Raw genomic sequence first — 17,911 nt, forward strand, 5'->3', positions numbered from 1 at the left:
TCCGCTAACTTGTGACAAAAAATAAAAAGTTCTATGAACTCACTATGCCCATCAGTGAATACCTTAGGGTGTCTACTTTCCGAAATGGGGTCATTTGTGGGGGGTTTCTACTGTCTGGGCATTGTAGAACCTCAGGAAACATGACAGGTGCTCAGAAAGTCAGAGCTGCTTCAAAAAGCGGAAATTCACATTTTTGTACCATAGTTTGTAAACGCTATAACTTTTACCCAAACCATTTTTTTTTTTACCCAAACATTTTTTTTAATCAAAGACATGTAGAACAATAAATGTTGCGAAAAATTTACATATGGATGTCGTTTTTGTTTGCAAAATTTTACAACTGAAAGTAAAAAATTTAATTTTTTTTGCAAAAAAATCGTTAAATTTCGATTAATAACAAAAAAAGTAAAAAATGTCAGCAGCAATGAAATACCACCAAATGAAAGCTCTATTAGTGAGAAGAAAAGGAATAAACCGCTAAAGTTGTGGAATGCCGATTTGTAAAAAAGGGCCTGGTCACTAGGGGGGTATAAACCTGTGGTCCTTAAGTGGTTAACATCAAATATCTGCAAATAAAATGCAATTTTAAAATTTCACCATTTTCCTTTCATTCTTGTGTAACACCGTTAAAAAAAGTTTGTAATGTCAGTTTTGAATAATTTGAGGCGTGTAGTTTCTAAAATAAGTTCATTTATGAACCCCTCAAAATCACTTTATAACTGAATTTGTGCTTAAAAAATGGTTTTGGAAATTTTCTTGAAAATTTGAAAAAAATCACTGCTAAAATTCTAAGCTATATAACTTCCTAAAAAAAATAAAATGACATTATCAAAATTATGCCAAAATAAAGTAGACATATGGGGAATGGTGACAGGTAGCTATTTTGAGGCATTACTTTCTGTTTTAAAGAATTTTTCCAAATTTTTGGTAAATTTTGGATTTTTAAAAAATATATAAAAATGAAATATATCGACTCAAATTTACTACTGTCATGAAGTACAATGTGTCGCAAGAAAACAGTCTCAGAATGGTTTGAATAAGGCCTCATGCACACGACCGTTGTGTGCATCCGTGGCCGTTGTGCCGTTTTCCGTTTTTTTTTCGCGGACCCATTGACTTTCAATGGGTCCGTGGAAAAATCGGAAAATGCACCGTTTTGCAGCCGAGACCGTTATCCGTGTATCCTGTCCGTCAAAAAAATATGACCTGTCCTATTTTTTGGTCGAACAACGGTTCACGGACCCATTCACGTCAATGGATCCGTGAAAGAACACGGATGCACACAAGATTGGCATCCGTGTCCGTGATCCGTGGCCGTAAAAAAAGACTTAAAGGTGGGAAGACACTGTAATAAAGCAACACGAAATGCCAGCAGAATGCTTGGATGTATAGGGAGAGGTATAAGCAGTAGAAAGAGTGAAGTGCTTATGCCGCTGTACAGATCACTGGTGAGACCTCACTTGGAGTATTGTGCGCAGTACTGGAGGCCATATCTCCAGAAGGATATAGATACTCTAGAGAGAGTTCAGAGAAGAGCTACTAAACTGGTCCATGGATTGCAGGATAAAACTTACCAGGAAAGGTTAAAAGACCTTAATATGTATAGCTTGGAAGAAAGAAGAGACCGAGGGGATATGATAGAAACTTTTAAATACATAAAGGGAATCAACTCGGTAAAGGAGGAGAGCATATTTAAAAGAAGAAAAACTGCTACAAGAGGACACAGTTTTAAATTAGAGGGGCAAAGGTTTAAAAGTAATATAAGGAAGTATTACTTTACTGAGAGAGTAGTGGATGCATGGAATAGCCTTCCTGCAGAAGTGGTAGCGGCAAATACAGTGAAGGAGTTTAAGCATGCATGGGATAGGCATAAGGCTATCCTTCATATAAGATAGGGCCAGGGACTATTCATAGGATTCAGATATATTGGGCAGACTAGATGGGCCAAATGGTTCTTATCTGCCGACACATTCTATGTTTCTATGTAAAAGCTTTTTCAGAGCTGAGTTTTCACTTCGTGAAAACTCAGATCCGACAGTATATTCTAACACAGAGGCGTTCCCATGGTGATGGGGACGCTTCTAGTTAGAATATACAACTAACTGTGTACATGACTGCCCCCTGCTGCCTGGTAGCACCCGATCTCTTACAGGGGGCCGTGATCCGTACAATTAACCCCTCAGGTGCTGCACCTGAAGAGGTTAATTGTGCGTATCATAGCCCCCTGTAAGAGATTCGGGGCTGCCAGGCAGCAGGGGGCAGACCCCCCTCCCTCCCCAGTTTAAATTTCATTGGTGGCCCAGTGCGCCCCCCCCTCCCGGCCCCCCCTCCCTCCCTCCCTCTCTCTATTGTAATAATAGCATTGGTGGCACAGTGTGCGGCCCCCCTCCCTCCCTCTATTGCATTAACATTGGTGGCAGTGTGCGCCCCCCCTCCCTCCCTCTATTGCATTAACATTGGTGGCAGTGTGCGCCCCCCCCCCTTCCTCCCTCTATTCTTTTAATACATTGGTGGCAGTGTGCGGCCTCCCCCCCCCCCTTCCCCCGATCATTGGTGGCAGCGGAGTTTCGATCGGAGTCCCAGTTTAATCGCTGGGGCTCCGCCGATCGGTAACCATGGCAACGAGGATGCTACTGCAGTCCTGGTTGCGATGGTTACTTACCAATAGTAGAAGCTTAGCCGGGAGCTCCTCCTACTGGTAAGTAACAGCAATGCGCCGCACAGACCTGTCACTTACCAGTAGGAGGAGCTCCCGGCCGGACACAGACATCGCAGCAGCCAGCAGGTAAGTATGATGTTTCTACTCCGCTGCCACCAATGATGGGGGGGGGAGGGGAGGCCGCACACTGCCACCAATGTATTAAAACAATAGAGGGAGGAAGGGGGGGGGCGGGCGCACACTGCCACCAATGTATTAAAACAATAGAGGGAGGAAGGGGGGCACACACTGCCACCAATGTATTAAAACAATAGAGGGAGGAAGGCGGGGGGGCGCACACTGCCACTAATGTTAATGCAATAGAGGGGGGGGGCACACACTGTGCCACCAATGCTATTATTACATTAGAGGGAGGGAGGGGGGGCGGCAGGGGCCGCACTGGCCACCAATGCTATTATTACAATAGAGGGGGGGCGGGGGGGCCGCACTGGCCACCAATGATATTCAAACTGGGGAGGGGGGGGGGGTCTGCCCCCTGCTGCCTGGCAGCCCTGATCTCTTACAGGGTGCTATGATATGGAGCGGCACCTGAGGGGTTAATTGTGCTGATCACGGCTCCCTGTAAGAGATCGGGTGCTGCCAGGCAGCAGGGGGCAGTCATGTACACAGTTTGTAGTATATTCTAACTAGAAGCGTCCCCATCACCATGGGAACGCCTCTGTGTTAGAATATACTGTCGGATATGAGTTTTCACAATGTAACTCATATCCGACAGTATATTCTAACATAGAGGCGTTCCCATGGTGATGGGGACGCTTCAATTTAAAATATACCATCGGATTGGAGAAAACTCCGATCAGATGGTATAAAGGGACTCCAGACTTTACATTGAAAGTCAATGGGGACGGATCCGTTTGCAATTGCACCATATTGTGTCAACGTCAAACAGATCCGTCCCCATTGACTTGCATTGTAATTCAGGAAGGATCCGTTTGGCTCCGCACGGCCAAAAAAATCAAGGAAGACCCACGGACGAAAAAACGGTCACGGACCAACGGAACCCCGTTTTGCGGACAGTGAAAAAATACTGTTGTGTGCATGAGGCCTAAGTAAAAGCGTTCCAAAGTTATTACCACATAAAGTGACACGTGTCCGATTTGAAAAAGGTTAGGTGAAAACTGGCCCGGGGTGGAAGGTGTTAATAAGTGCCTTGTATTAAAGAGAATGTATAATCAGAAAATGACTTCTTTTTTTTATCACATTTTTATATTTCAAGTATTTTAAAATATTTTTGGGGTGGTTATTTTTAATGTTCCATTTCAATCTTTATATTTAAACAAAAACCATAAACTCTTGCAGTTTTCCCAATGGCCACTAAGCCTATAATAATAGCTGCCACTTCTTGGTTTGTACAGATTATTTTACTGCAGTTATTTGTTTGCAACTTGTTTGCAATTAGATCCGTGCTTATTCAGACAGTTATGCAACTGCTGTATGGCTGTCCCTCATATTGCAAATTGCAGATACTGTTAATTAGATAAATTAGATAGAGTTGCAAGAAAAAGTATGTGACCCCTTTGGAATGATATGGATTTCTGCACAAATTGGTCATAAAATATGATCTGATCTACATCTAAGTCACAACAATAGACAATCACAGTCTGCTTAAACTAACAACACACAAATAATTAAATTTACCATGTTTTTATTGAACACACCATGTAAACATTCACATGGTGGGCACAGGAACATTTGACTACCACCCCCCCCGTTCAGCCTCATAGACCGCAGATCAGTAAACTTGATGCCTATAAGGCAGTAGAACAGCACAGGACTCAGGCGTTCATGATAAAGTCATTGCACCACCTGAGACCTGGGACGTGGCAAGTGGGGCTGGAAGAGGCCTGTTGCTTGCAGAGCAGATGGCGGTGGCTGACAGGAGTCAGATGGGTATTTTGTTTTCTTTTTAATATATGTGAAGGCATATACATATATGGGGGCGTGACATTACAGGCTAGAGAACTGCAGGGGGCGTGGCATTACAGACTAGAGAACTGCAGGGGGGGGGTGGCATTACAGGCTAGAGAACTGCAGGGGGCATGGCATTACAGGCTGGAGCACTACGGGGAGGGGTTGGCATTACAGGCTGGACAACTATGTGGGGTGGTATTCCAGGATGGAGCACTACAGTGGGTGGTGTTACAGGCTGGAGCGGCGGGGGGGGGGGGTCATTGCAGGCTGGAATATTGCAGGGAGGGTAACATTACAGGCTGGAGCACTACAAGGGGTGGCATTACAGGCTGGAGCACTACAGGGAGGGTAGCATTACAGGCTGGAGCACTAGATAGGGATGGCATTACAGGCTGGTGCAGTAAAGGGAGAGTAGCGTTACAGGCTGGAACACTACAGGGAGTGGCATTACTGGCTGGAGGACTACCGGGGGGCCTTACAGGCTGGGGAACTATAGGGGACGTTACAGGCTGGAGCACTGTAGGGAGATTATAATACAGTGGACACTCTAGGGGGCATTATAATACAGAGGGCATTAAAGGGGGAATAATGCATACAGGAACTACTAAAGAGCATTATTCATACTGGCAATACAGGGTCACTACGGGGGAAAATGGTGCCACAAGGGGACATTATACTTAATTGCAGGCTGGACTAGGGCTACTACAGGGAGGCTTTATAAATACTGGGGCTGCTATAGGGGGCATTATAACAGTTGGAGAACTATAGGGGCCGTATTACTACTGTGGGCTCTATAGGGATAGCTTATTTCTACTGAGGGCACTATGGTGGCATTATTAGTACTGGGGGTACAGTGGGCCTTTCTTATTGAGCACAATATGGCGGGGATTGATGCTAATGGGGGCACTCTTGGGGAGCATCATTGCTATTGGTGGTACTGTCGGGGGCACTATTACTAATCAGAGCAGTCTAAAAGAGAATTAAAGAGGACCTTTCACCGATCCTGACATTGTGAACTAAGTATACGACATGGAGAGCGGCGCCCGGGGATCTCACTGCACTTACTATTATCCCTGGGCGCCGCTCCGTTCTCCCGCTATGCCCTCCGGTATCTTCGGTCACTAAGTTATAGTAGGCGGAGTCTGCCATTGTTCTTTTGTAGCGCTGGCCAATCGCATCACAAAGCTCACAGCCTGGGAGAAAATAACCTCCCAGGCTGTGAGCTGCTATTGGCCAGCGCTACAGCAGAACAAGGGCAGACTCCGCCTACCATAACTTAGTGACCGAAATCTCCGCCTACCATATCTTAGTGACTGAAGATACCGGAGGGCATAGCGGGAGTGTACTGACTGTACAACATTTTTTTTTACTAACATTTAATAAGTTAATGTACATAAAAACTCTTTCTATTTGGGAACTGGATTATTTATTTATCAATTAATCAGTTGCAAATTCCCCAATACCTAATTTGGATACTGCAAGGGACCTCAGTAACCATCTACTTCTGGTTTTCACACAGAACGCTCTTACTTTTATTTATTTATTTATCCACCATATTTTATCTATATTCTTTTTATTTTATTTACATTGTTATTCATGAATGTTTTAGGCAGCTTAACTCCTGTAATATGAATTTCTACATTTTATGTAGTTTTAGGCCTTGTATTTTTGACCTCTGACCCACTACCCAAGGGGGAGTTTTTTTGTGTATAGGTTTGTGTATGGTTTACTTTTAACTGTATAATGCCCGATTTGGCACATTTTATGCGCTTCTTTTACACGTTGTGTCTGGATAGCAGTCCCGGTGTGGGTCTCTTTTTCTTAGCGTCTGTGACGAACTCTAGATGTAAGCTGCCAGTATATGGGAAATATGAAACGCAGGACACTTAATTTTTTATTTTTTTTGCTACGGGCATTTTTGTTTTAAGTGGCCTTCTGGAGGCTCTGATGTTTGAAAATTTTAACACGATGTAGCTTTTGTTCTTTTGGGCTGGAAAAAATCCGGAAAAAATGTAGTTCACACATTTATAAAAATCACTTCTAAAAAAAACATCATAAATTTGCATGAGCTATGTCCGGTACATGCCAGATTTGACAATTTCAGTATTCTGTTCCTATGCCGGAGCAGAATACCGGAATTTAAAATGCTAATGTGAACCTAGTCTTGGTTTCTGATTCTGATGATTCTGGCAGTCAGATGCACACATCTGAGTTTGCTAGATGCCTGGAGAAAGATGTCCACCAGAATACATGGCGCCTACTGAAAACTTTTGGGCAAGTAGCATAATAATATAGCGAAAAACAAACAGATGGGAGCTCATAATACCAAAAAATATATAAATGCTTTATTAAGACATGATTAAAAATTGAAATAGACATAAATGGAAATGATGGATAAATAAATACGATGCCATAAACATGAAAAAAAGGGGGCAGAGGACTAAAAAGAAAAACGCCACCCTGGGAAGAAAAAGCACACGGATCACAAAGCATGGTACATAGTATATGTAAGACATGGGAATCACATACAGAATAAATAATCAAACCCATGTGCAAAATACAAAAGCAGTAAGGTACCAGGTGAGGCGCCTGTCAGTGCATATCACCTCATTAGATAAAGATCAGGTATGCAGACAAAAAAAATTATAATAAAGATGGAGGTATGCTGCAAAACCGTAATTCATGAGAAATGAATGAATGGAGGAGACTAGCAGAGGACAGGAGCTCACCAAGAAAGATACCGTGTGCGGAGAAGACCCAGGGTGGCGCTTCCCCAACGCGCGTTTCGGTGTGCCTTTGTCATAATAATATAGGTCTGGTTTTGTGGTTTTGGGCAGGACTCCTTATTTTCAATGAATGATAATAAATTATACAGCATACAAAACATTTGAGACAGTTGTAGGATTCCAACTTTGTGTCAGAAGGCTCCATAAAGATGTGCACTGTTAAAGTGTGACAGTGCACAAAGCAGGCTCCATAAAGAGGTAAATTATGTATGCCTCTGCTATAGAAACAAGCCTGAAATGTGGCTACAAGACAGGAAGCTGTCAAGTTCAATGTAAGGGACAGGGAAAGCTGGAGGAGGATAAGACTACTTTCACACTAGTGTTTTTGCTGGATCCGGCAGGATTCAGCAAAAAACACTTCAGTTACTGATAATACAACCATCTGCATCCGTTATGAACGGATCCGGTTGTATTATCTTTAACATACCCAAGACAGATCCGTCATGAACTCCATTGAAAGTCAATGGGTGACGGATCCATTTTCTATTATGTCAGAGAAAGCGGCTCCGTCCCCATTGACTTGCATTGTGGGTCATGAAGGATCTTCAGTTTGCTCTCCAGTATGAGAACGGAACGGAATGCATTTTGGAGCATTCCATTCTGTTCAGTTACGTTTTGTCCCCTAAACAATGAATGGGGACAAAACGGAAGCATTTCCGGTATTAAGACCCTATGACTGATCTCAATACCGGAAAACATTAACGCTAGTGTGAAAGTAGCCTTACATGATCGGCAGGCAGCAAGTGTTACTGGAACAATTAAACGTCAAACTCTTCAGATTCTTGCCCACTTGACATAACCGGGTCAGAGTCAAAAGTGGAAATTGAATCTTATTAGTAAGTTTATTCTATAATGCCACACAAACATTGCTCTTTATTTTTTATTCGTCTGAACAGCCCTTTTTAAATATATACGTATATGACTCAGTTTGATTTTTTTTTAATTTTGTCTTTTATCTAGAATCGCAGAGAAGTGTCTGGAGTTTGATCCCATTTTCACTGATGATGTCACAGCATTATACATTACTGGAGTGTGTTATCTTGGTAATAAAGTTAATTTCACTTTTTCCAAGACACTCACAACAGTGGAGTTGACTTCAGTTCTTGATTTTCAGAAGAATGCACTGGTTATTGCATTTGATGATTTAACACCATTTATATCGCTGTGTATTGGTAAGTCGCAAAGTATAGTTTCTTTCCTTTCCTGCAAGTTACAAGTCTTATCTGTGAATTATACAAGAAAAATGAAATGTGAATTTTGGCGTGTGCTAAAGCTTGGGGATCTTTCCATTTGATTCAGTATTGTTCTTTTTTGTAAGCTTTTAGCTTAAATTTTTTTTTTACTAAAGCCTTTGTGAGTCAAAATCAGCGACTGCAAAAAAAAGAACATGTCCTATTATTGTCCACATTATGGACAAGGATAGGACTGTTCTATTAGGGGCCAGCTGTTCCTATCCGCAAAATACGGAATGCACACGGATGTCATCCATATTTTTTGCGGACCGCAAAATACATACGTTTTTATGTGCAAGAGGCCTAAGAGGTTTTTAAGTGGATTATAAAAAAAAAAACATATAATTTAATATTAGATCCAGATATTATTTGGATGTTGACAGTTCCAAGACATGTGCTCTAGTATAAACCATACCTCCCAACTTTTGAAAAGCCAAAGGAGGTAAAGCATCAATGGTAGCATTAGTGTTTACCCTCTAACTTCTACCAATGTCTATCCATACAAGCCCAATACTGCCCAGTCTCCTTTGTGCTTCTACACAGTAATAGTGCCCCACACATAGTTAAAATACACTCTTAGGCCTAATAAACACGACCGTTGTGTGCATCCATGTCCGTTGTGCCGTTTTCCGTGATTTTCTGCAGACCCATTGACTTTCAATGGGTCCGATGAAAACTCGGAAAATGCACCGTTGTTCATCCGCGTCCGTGATCCGTGTTTCCTGTCCGTCAAAAAAATAAGACCTGTCCTATTTTTTTAACGGACAACGGTTCACGGACCCATTCAAGTCAATGGGTCCGTGAAAAAACACGGATGCACACAAGATTGTCATCTGCGTCAGTGATCCGTGTCCGTAGGCTACTTTCATACAGACGGATCCGAAGAACCGTCTGCATAAAAGCTTTTTCAGATCTAAGTTTTCACTTCGTATATGTATGTGTGTATGTATGTGTATATAGCCTGGACTGTGCTTTATTATCTCTTGACGATCCCAGCTGACTTCAGCTGGGGATCCCTCAGGCTAGGGGAAAACCTGTCCCGGAATGGGGTGTACTGGGGAGGTCCCTCTACCAAGTCTACCTTCTCCCAGTCCAATAAAATCCAGCCCATAAATTTAACAAAATTTAACAAAACTGTCTCAGCAACCTATACATGGTGAGACCTCACTTGGAGTATTGTGCGCAGTACTGGAGGCAATATCTCCAGAAGGATATAGATACTCTAGAGAGAGTTCAGAGAAGAGCTACTAAACTAGTACATGGATTGCAGGATAAAACTTACCAGGAAAGGTTAAAGGACCTTAATATGTATAGCTTGGAAGAAAGAAGAGACAGAGGGGATATGATAGAAACCTTTAAATACATAAAGGGAATCAACTCGGTAAAGGAGGAGAGCATATTTAAAAGAAGAAAAACTACCACAAGAGGACACAGTTTTAAATTAGAGGGGCAAAGGTTTAAAAGTAATATAAGGAAGTATTACTTTACTGAGAGAGTAGTAGATGCATGGAATAGCCTTCCTGCAGAAGTGGTAGCTGCAAATACAGTGAAGGAGTTTAAGCATGCATGGGATAGGCATAAGGCTATCCTTCATATAAGATAGGGCCAGGAGCTATCCATAGTATTCAGTATATTGGGCAGACTAGATGGGCCAAATGGTTCTTATCTGCCGACACATTCTATGTTTCTATGTTACATTGCTGAGATCATTTTAACCTTATGGATTTATTTACCTGGGATATACTCCCCTTCCAGGACTTTACCATACACTTTTCTGTTCACCTTACCACATATTCCCCCCTCCCTCCCCCCCATCTTCTTCTCCAGACCAGAGGTCTGGATATTTTTTGCCAACAAACAGTGTATCCTGGACAAAGCATCTGCGTTCCCCTGTAATTTCCCCGGCCTATGTTCAACCGTGTAATTAAAATTTTGCAGGGAGAGAAACCACCTGGTCACTCTTGCATTTTTCTCCCTGTTCTTTTTCATCCAAATCAAAGGCGTGTGATCTGTTACCAACAGAAATTTCCTACCCAGCAGGTAATATTTAAGTGACTCCAGAGCCCATTTAATGGCTAGACACTCTCGTTCCACTATTTTTTTTTCTGCCGGGGTCAACTTCCTACTTAGGTACATCACTGGGTGCTCCTCCTCATTTATCACCTGTGACAGGACCACTCCCAAGCCTGTCTGAGATGCATCAGTCTGGACCAGAAACTCTTTTCTGAAATCCGGGGAAAGGAGCATCGGCTGTTGAGAGCGGACTTTAGGCTTTGAAAGGCCTTTTCTGCCTCTGGGGTCCACTTCACCATTACTGACTTAGGGCCTTTCGTTAAGTTAGTTAATGGTGCTGCCATCGCGGCAAAATTTGGTACGAACCGGCGGTAGTACCCTGTCATGCCAAGGAAGGCCCTGACTTGTTTTTTTTGTTAAGGGCCTAGGCCAGTCTTGTATCGCCTCTACTTTATTGATCTGGGGTTTAACCAGCCCTTTAACAATAATGTAGCCCAGATATTTTGCTTCCTCTAGACCCACTGCACATTTCTCAGGGTTTATGGTTAGGCCAGCATCACTAATGGAGTCTATAACGGCCTGTACCTTCCAGAGGTGACTTCAGATGAAAAAATGACCACATCATCATGGTAAGTGGCAGCATAGTCACGATGTGGTTTCAAGATCAGGTCCATCAACCTCTGAAATGTAGCAGGGGCTCTATGTAACCCGAACGGCATTATTGTGTACTGGAACAGCCCTTCTGGAGTGCAGAATGCTGTCTTTTCTTTTGCATCATCTAATAATGTTATCTGCCAATACCCTTTTGTAAGGTCAAGGGTCGTGATGTACCTTGCATGGGGCATAGGTTACGCAACGAATTTTGACACCTCATTCAGCTTTCGGAAATCATTACAAAATCTCCAAGTCCCATTAGGCTTCGGGATTAAGACAATAGGGCTTGACCACTCACTGGTAGATTCCTCAATGACCCCTAACTCAAGCATGCGTCTGACCTCAGAGGATACCGCTTTTCTGCGTGCTTCTGGTATCCTGTAGGGCTTTAGATTCACCTTACTGTTTTATCAGGTGGGTACGGCCTGGTAGTTCAGAAAACCTTCCTCTATTTTTCTGTAGAAACTCCTTTACTTCTTGTTTCTGGGGTACTGACAATGCCTCACTAATTTTTACCAGAGGAATTGGTGGTGATACCTCCTTACTCATGGTCTGTGGGGCCACCAATGATTCCCGATCTTTCCATGGCTTGATCAGATTTACGTGGTAAATCTGGTAGGGTCTTCTCCTTCCTGGTTGGTGCACCTTATAGTTCACCTCGCCCACTTTTTCCACAACCTCGTAGGGACCCTGCCACTTTGCCAGAAACTTATTTTCTACAGTGGAAACTAGAATCAGGACCCTGTCCCCGGGATTAAAGTCCCTTACCTTGGCAGACCTATTATAAATTTTGCTTTGAGCCTCCTGAGCTCTTTGCAGGTGTTCTTTAACAATGGGCATCACGGTCGCTATCCTGTCTTGCATGTCAGCCACATGTTCGATGACGCTCTTATAGGGAGTAGCTTCAGCCTCCCAGGTTTCTTTAGCTACATCGAGTAAACCCCTCGGGTGACTGCCATATAGCAACTCAAATGGTGAGAACCCTGTAGAAGCCTGAGGCATCTCCCTAACAGAGAACATTAGGTATGGTAGGAGGCAGTCCAAGTCCCGACCATCCTTTTCTACCACTTTTTTTAACATCTGTTTCAGCGTCTTGTTAAACCTCTCGACCAACCCATCTGTTTGTGGGTGGTACACCGATGTACGTATCGGGGTGATTTTGAAGAACTTGCACAACTCTTTCATGACCTTCAACATAAAGGGGGTACCCTGGTCCATGAGAATTTCTTTAGGGATCCCCATGCGGGAGAACATGAAAAATAATTCCCGGGCAATATTTTGGGATGCCATATTTTGCAAGGGTACCGCTTCTGGGTATTGTGTGGCATAGTCCAACACAACCAAGATATACTGGTGCCCCCTAGCTGACTTAACAATGGGACCCACCAAGTCCATGGCAATTCTTTCAAAAGGTACCTCAATGATGGGAAGAGGCACCAAGGGACTCCGGAAATGTGAGGTCGGGGTACTTATCTGGCAGGTTGGGCAGGACTCGCAGTACATTTCCACTTCCTTGTATACTCCAGGCCAGAAAAATCTTTGTAGTACTCTCTCCTGTGTTTTGCTAACACCCAAATGACCCCTAAGTACGTGGTTATGTGCGAGATCCAGTACCATACGTCTATAGGGTTTTGGCACCAGAAGCTGCTCCACAATTTCACTGTTGCATTTATTAACTCGATGCAGCAGGTTTCCATTCACAGCGAAATGCGGAAATTTTTGGTCATCTTCTGGTACCTGTGGTACATCATCTATCACAGTAACATTTCCATGAGCACTCATTACAGTGGGGTCTCTCAATTGCTCTGTACCAAAGTTCCCCCGAGACACCCCTAAGTCCAACACATTTTTTCCAGTTGGGAAAGCTTCATCTTCACCAGCTAACACCTGCAATGGAAAAGTGTCATTATCAGGTATGTCACATAACCCCACATTTTCATCATACATTTCACTTAACATGACATCTTCATTTTGCACTTTATCGGCACCATTGTTTTCAATGGTCTCTTTCTTTAAACCATTGGATTCAATGGGCCCCTCATAGCAATGATTATTTAAAGGAGAAGGCACAGATTCTGCAAGAATGTTTCTCTTTTCCCACAACTTCCAAAACAAGGGGAAGTCCCGGCCCAATAGCATATCATGCATAAGTTTTTTTTTGCGACCCCCGACTTCATAGGATACAGTCCCAGCCGGAGTCTCCAGCTTAATGCAAGCCACCGGGTATGATTTTTGCCTCCCCTTGGATGCACAGCACATTTACTCTTTTGTCCGGCACATAATTCTCAGCCACAAAGCTGGCATGCACTAAGGTGACCAGACTACCGGAATCCAACAGAGCCGTGACAGAGCAGTCATTTATCACCAGGGTACACATCTGCGGCTCAGTCTCTAGTCCTGAGGAGGCCGCACACACTGGCACCGCATACAGCGACGGTCTCCGGCTCCCTCACACTCCATGGGCTCTGAGGTCAGAGGGCAACAGGCAGCAATGTCTCCCCACTCACGGCACCTCCAGCACTGGGTCGCCCCGTGTCTTCTAGGTGAGAAGACCTCTCCAGGTCCGGACTGCCCGGGAGACTTAGCCTTATGCCGACGCCCAGCCTCTAGAGCCTTATTCCCTCTTGCACCCTTCCACCCCCCCAACAGCCGGAACTCTCTTACCCACAGATGACACGGGTCGGGCACTCTGGGGAGGTGTTGGTGCGGTAGAAATATCACTGAGATAGTCCTCAGTCGCCAGGAACCTTCGCCAGGAACCTTTCAACCATGTTCACAAGCTGATCCGCAGTTTTGGAGTCTCCATGTCCGACCCACCGTTGTAGCTCCGCTGGGAGGGCTCTGAAGTAGTGATCGACCACTACTTTCTCCACGATCTGGTCCGGTGTAGGAGACTCAGGTTCCATCCACTTCCATACAAGATGGAGGAGGTCAAGCATCTGAGATCGGGCAGGCTTTTCCATGGTGTAGCTCCACCTGTGGACCCACCGGGCACGAACCGCTGTTGTAACGCCCAAAGGAGCCTGGATCTCAATTTTTTATTTGACATAGTCCCAGACATCGTGCTCCCTGAGGTCATAGTAGGCCTTTTGTAGTTCACCGAACAAAAAGGGCGCAAGGACCTCTGCCATTGGCAGCCTTTTTCTTTCCGCCACCCTCTCAAATACGGTCAGGTAGGTCTCGATATCATCATCAAGTGTCAGTTTTTGCAAGGCTCGCTGCACAGCCCTCCTCACATTCTCTGGGGGGCTTACCTCCACTTGTGGGGCTGGAGTTACAGCAGTCTCTCTTATTGCAGCAATATGCTCCATCAGCAAACCATTTGTTGCCTCCGTCTGAGCCTGCTGTTGGACACGTAAGACTTCTTTGTGTCATTTTTTTATCCTCCATACTGGCCTTCAAAAACATCTTTATCATTTCCTCCATGGTATCTGATGAACTTTGTAATGCTGCAGGAGCTTTCACCCAGGACATTAAATCCTCAACTGTCACGCCGTTGCCCTTAGCAACCCGCTATTGCCTTTTTTTCCAGGAGGGACATTTGCACTCATCCTCCACCAATTGTAAGGGGTTACACTCTCAGGCAGGGCGGCATTCTCTTGCAGACCACAGGTTTAAAGTCCAAACATTGCTTTATTTATAAAACTCCAGCAATACAGGCACCCCAGTTATAATTCACTGGATAAGGTGAAGCTCCAGCGCTCAAAACATGAACCAACCCAAAATAAACACCTGCCTGTCTGGGCTCTGGCTAATACAGTGAAGATCCTAGCTCACCTATTGAAGTTGAGATAGATCAGTAAAGGGTAGGGAACAGGGGGTGGTCACCCACCCCGAGTGTCACACCGGTCACTGTATAAAAGTAGATACGGTTGAGCGCCAAACTCCCAAAAGACAGAGTATAAGTAAGTGATGGTGTTAGTTAATCGATGAGGTAATCAAAATTCACCAACCACAGGTGCTAGAGACTGGTAAGTAGGGCACAGTGGTGGGTTGGTAAAAGGTACAAGAATAAGGTGACGCTTGTAATAGTATTAGGTCAAATCGTGCAACACTAAAACTGAATAAAATATAGATGCATAAAAAGGAATCAATTCTTCAGGAATGTTAAAAACATAGAGATAATAATAAAAGTAAAATCATTGGTAAAAATCTACTCACTTCACAGGGGGGTTGCCACCAGGATAAACTCAAGACACCTGTGGCAAGTCACCCCCCTAAGCCGGGATCGCGTGTAGGTTGTTAGAGGTTGACGTCTACGCCCTAGGTGTACAGCCTGGTTGGTAAAGCAGCAGACAAATCCAGAAGTGCGCAATCAATCCTCTTTATTGGTAAAATGTACGGCTCAACGCGTTTCAGGGGTCATAATACCCCCTTCATCAGGAGCAGAATATAGAATAGACATAATGTATGGGCTTTAAATACATGTACATGTAGTTGTGCCGTTTTGGCGCAAAAAAAAAAACTGTGGGTGGAGTTACAGGAAATGACATCATCCTTATGGAAACCGGGGTAAAAGCTGTTTATAAGATAAAAATTAATTGGTGGGACTTGTGATATGTATGAAAATAAATACATATATGTAACTGCCCTCAGATCAAGATATAACTTTGTTTGTCTCTAAGTTTGTAAGGTCGCTTACCGCGCGACCGGAAGTCGGGTGGGTGGAACGCATCATGCGTTCCACCAGTCCTATATCCGGAACGGAGTAAGCCGCGACCGGAAGTCACTGCAGTCGAGGTAGGTGGAACGCAAAATGCGCTCCACCGAGTACATATCCGGAAGAAGGGTGCCGGAAGTTGACCTGTGGAACGCACAGGTGTCCAACCGTGCTGCAGATGGGTTCACATCATCGGAAGTGTCGTCGCCCGAGACCTGGAAGCGACGGCACTCGTGGTGGAAGGTCACTTTGGTGGAACGCAGATATCAAAGTGTTCTGCGTTTTACCTAGTTAGCCTATCTCTAGGGTGGGGGTAGGTATAAGGGGATGCTGTGGAAAACCTATAATATGCATATGCTAGTTGCCTACTGGACCTACAAAGGCATCAATAAACAAATGGAGATGGAAACACATATAGTACATCAGTAAATTAAAAAATTAAAAAGAATTTTAAAAGTCAGATAGTAGAACAGTAAAAAGATCAGTAAATAAAAATGTATAGGCACCTAGATTATCCCTATATATAGTTACAGGGATTAGGTCATGTAAAGTAATAGATTAATGATAATAATAATATTAATAATAATGTGAAGAAGTAAGTAGATATCAATGCTAAAATAAAATGACATAAAAACAAACATATAAACTGGTTGATGCTAATGTCTATGGGGAATATATAAGCTTCTATTGAACACAGGTCACACAGAGGATTTAGCTTCTCTAGCCAGCGGGGCAGCCATCTTCCCAGACTTTCTCCAGGCATTACTCTCCTCAGACTGACAGCCTGGACTGTGCTTTATTTCCCCTTGACAATCCCAGCTGGCTTCAGCTGGGGATCCCTCAGGCTAGGGGAAAACCTGTCCCAGAATGGGGTGGACTGGGGAGGTCCCTCTAACAAGCCTACCTTCTCCCAGTCCATTAAAATCCAGCCCATAAATTTAACAAAACTGTCTCAGCAACCTACACATTGAGACCATTTTAACCTACTGGATTTTATTTACCTCACCCAGTTGAGGAAGCTGGGTGGAATATACACCCCTTCCAGGACTTTACTATACACTTTTCTGTTCACCTTACCACTATATATATATATATATATATATATATATATATAGTACAGACCAAAAGTTTGGACACACCTTCTCATTCAAAGAGTTTTCTTTATTTAAGAGGTAGTCACCTGAAATGGTTTTCACTTCACAGGTGTGCCCTGTCAGGTTTAATAGGTGAAATGTATTGCCTTATAAATGGGCTTGGGATCATCAGTTGCGTTGTGGAGAAGTCAGGTGGATACACAGCTGATAGTCCTACTGAATAGACTGTTAGAATTTGTATTATGGCAAGAAAAAAGCAGCTAAGTAAAGAAAAACAAGTGGCCATCATTACTTTAAGAAATGAAGGTCAGTCAGTCCAAAAAATTGGAAAAACGTTGAAAGTGTCCCCAAGTGCAGTCACAAAAACCATCAAGCACTACAAAGAATCTGGCTCACATGCGGACCGCCCCAGGAAAGGAAGACCAAGAGTCACCTCTGCTGCGGAGGATAAGTTCATCCGAGTCACCAGCCTCAGAAATCGCAGCTTAACAGTAGTTCTGATTAGAGACCAGGTCAATGCCACACAGAGTTCTAGCAGCAGACACATCTCTAGAACAACTGTTAAGAAGAGACACTGTGAATCAAGCCTTCATGGTAGAATATCTGCTAGGAAACCACTGCTAAGGACAGGCATCAAGCAGAAGAGACTTGTTTGGGCTAAAGAACACAAGGAATGGACATTAGACCGGTGGAAATCTGTGCTTTGGTCTGATGAGTCCAAATTTGAGATCTTTGGTTCCAACCACCGTGTCTTTGTGCGACACAGAAAAGGTAAACGGATGGACTCTACATGCCTGGTTACCACCGTGAAGCATGGAGGAGGAGGTGTGATGGTGTGGGGG

General features: G+C 43.8%; 1 protein-coding gene across 1 annotated transcript in view; it reads left to right on the forward strand.

The window, feature by feature from the left end:
• PGGHG (protein-glucosylgalactosylhydroxylysine glucosidase) overlaps positions 1 to 17,911 on the forward strand; it is a 344,294-nt gene that overhangs the window by 314,845 nt on the left and 11,538 nt on the right. Inside the window, exon 13 of the mRNA XM_044269473.1 lies at positions 8,377 to 8,588. Coding sequence (XP_044125408.1) covers positions 8,377 to 8,588 — 212 coding nt within the window. The remainder of the gene's footprint in view (positions 1 to 8,376; positions 8,589 to 17,911) is intronic.

Source organism: Bufo gargarizans, chromosome 10, assembly GCF_014858855.1.
Source record: "Bufo gargarizans isolate SCDJY-AF-19 chromosome 10, ASM1485885v1, whole genome shotgun sequence".
NCBI lineage: Eukaryota > Metazoa > Chordata > Amphibia > Anura > Bufonidae > Bufo > Bufo gargarizans.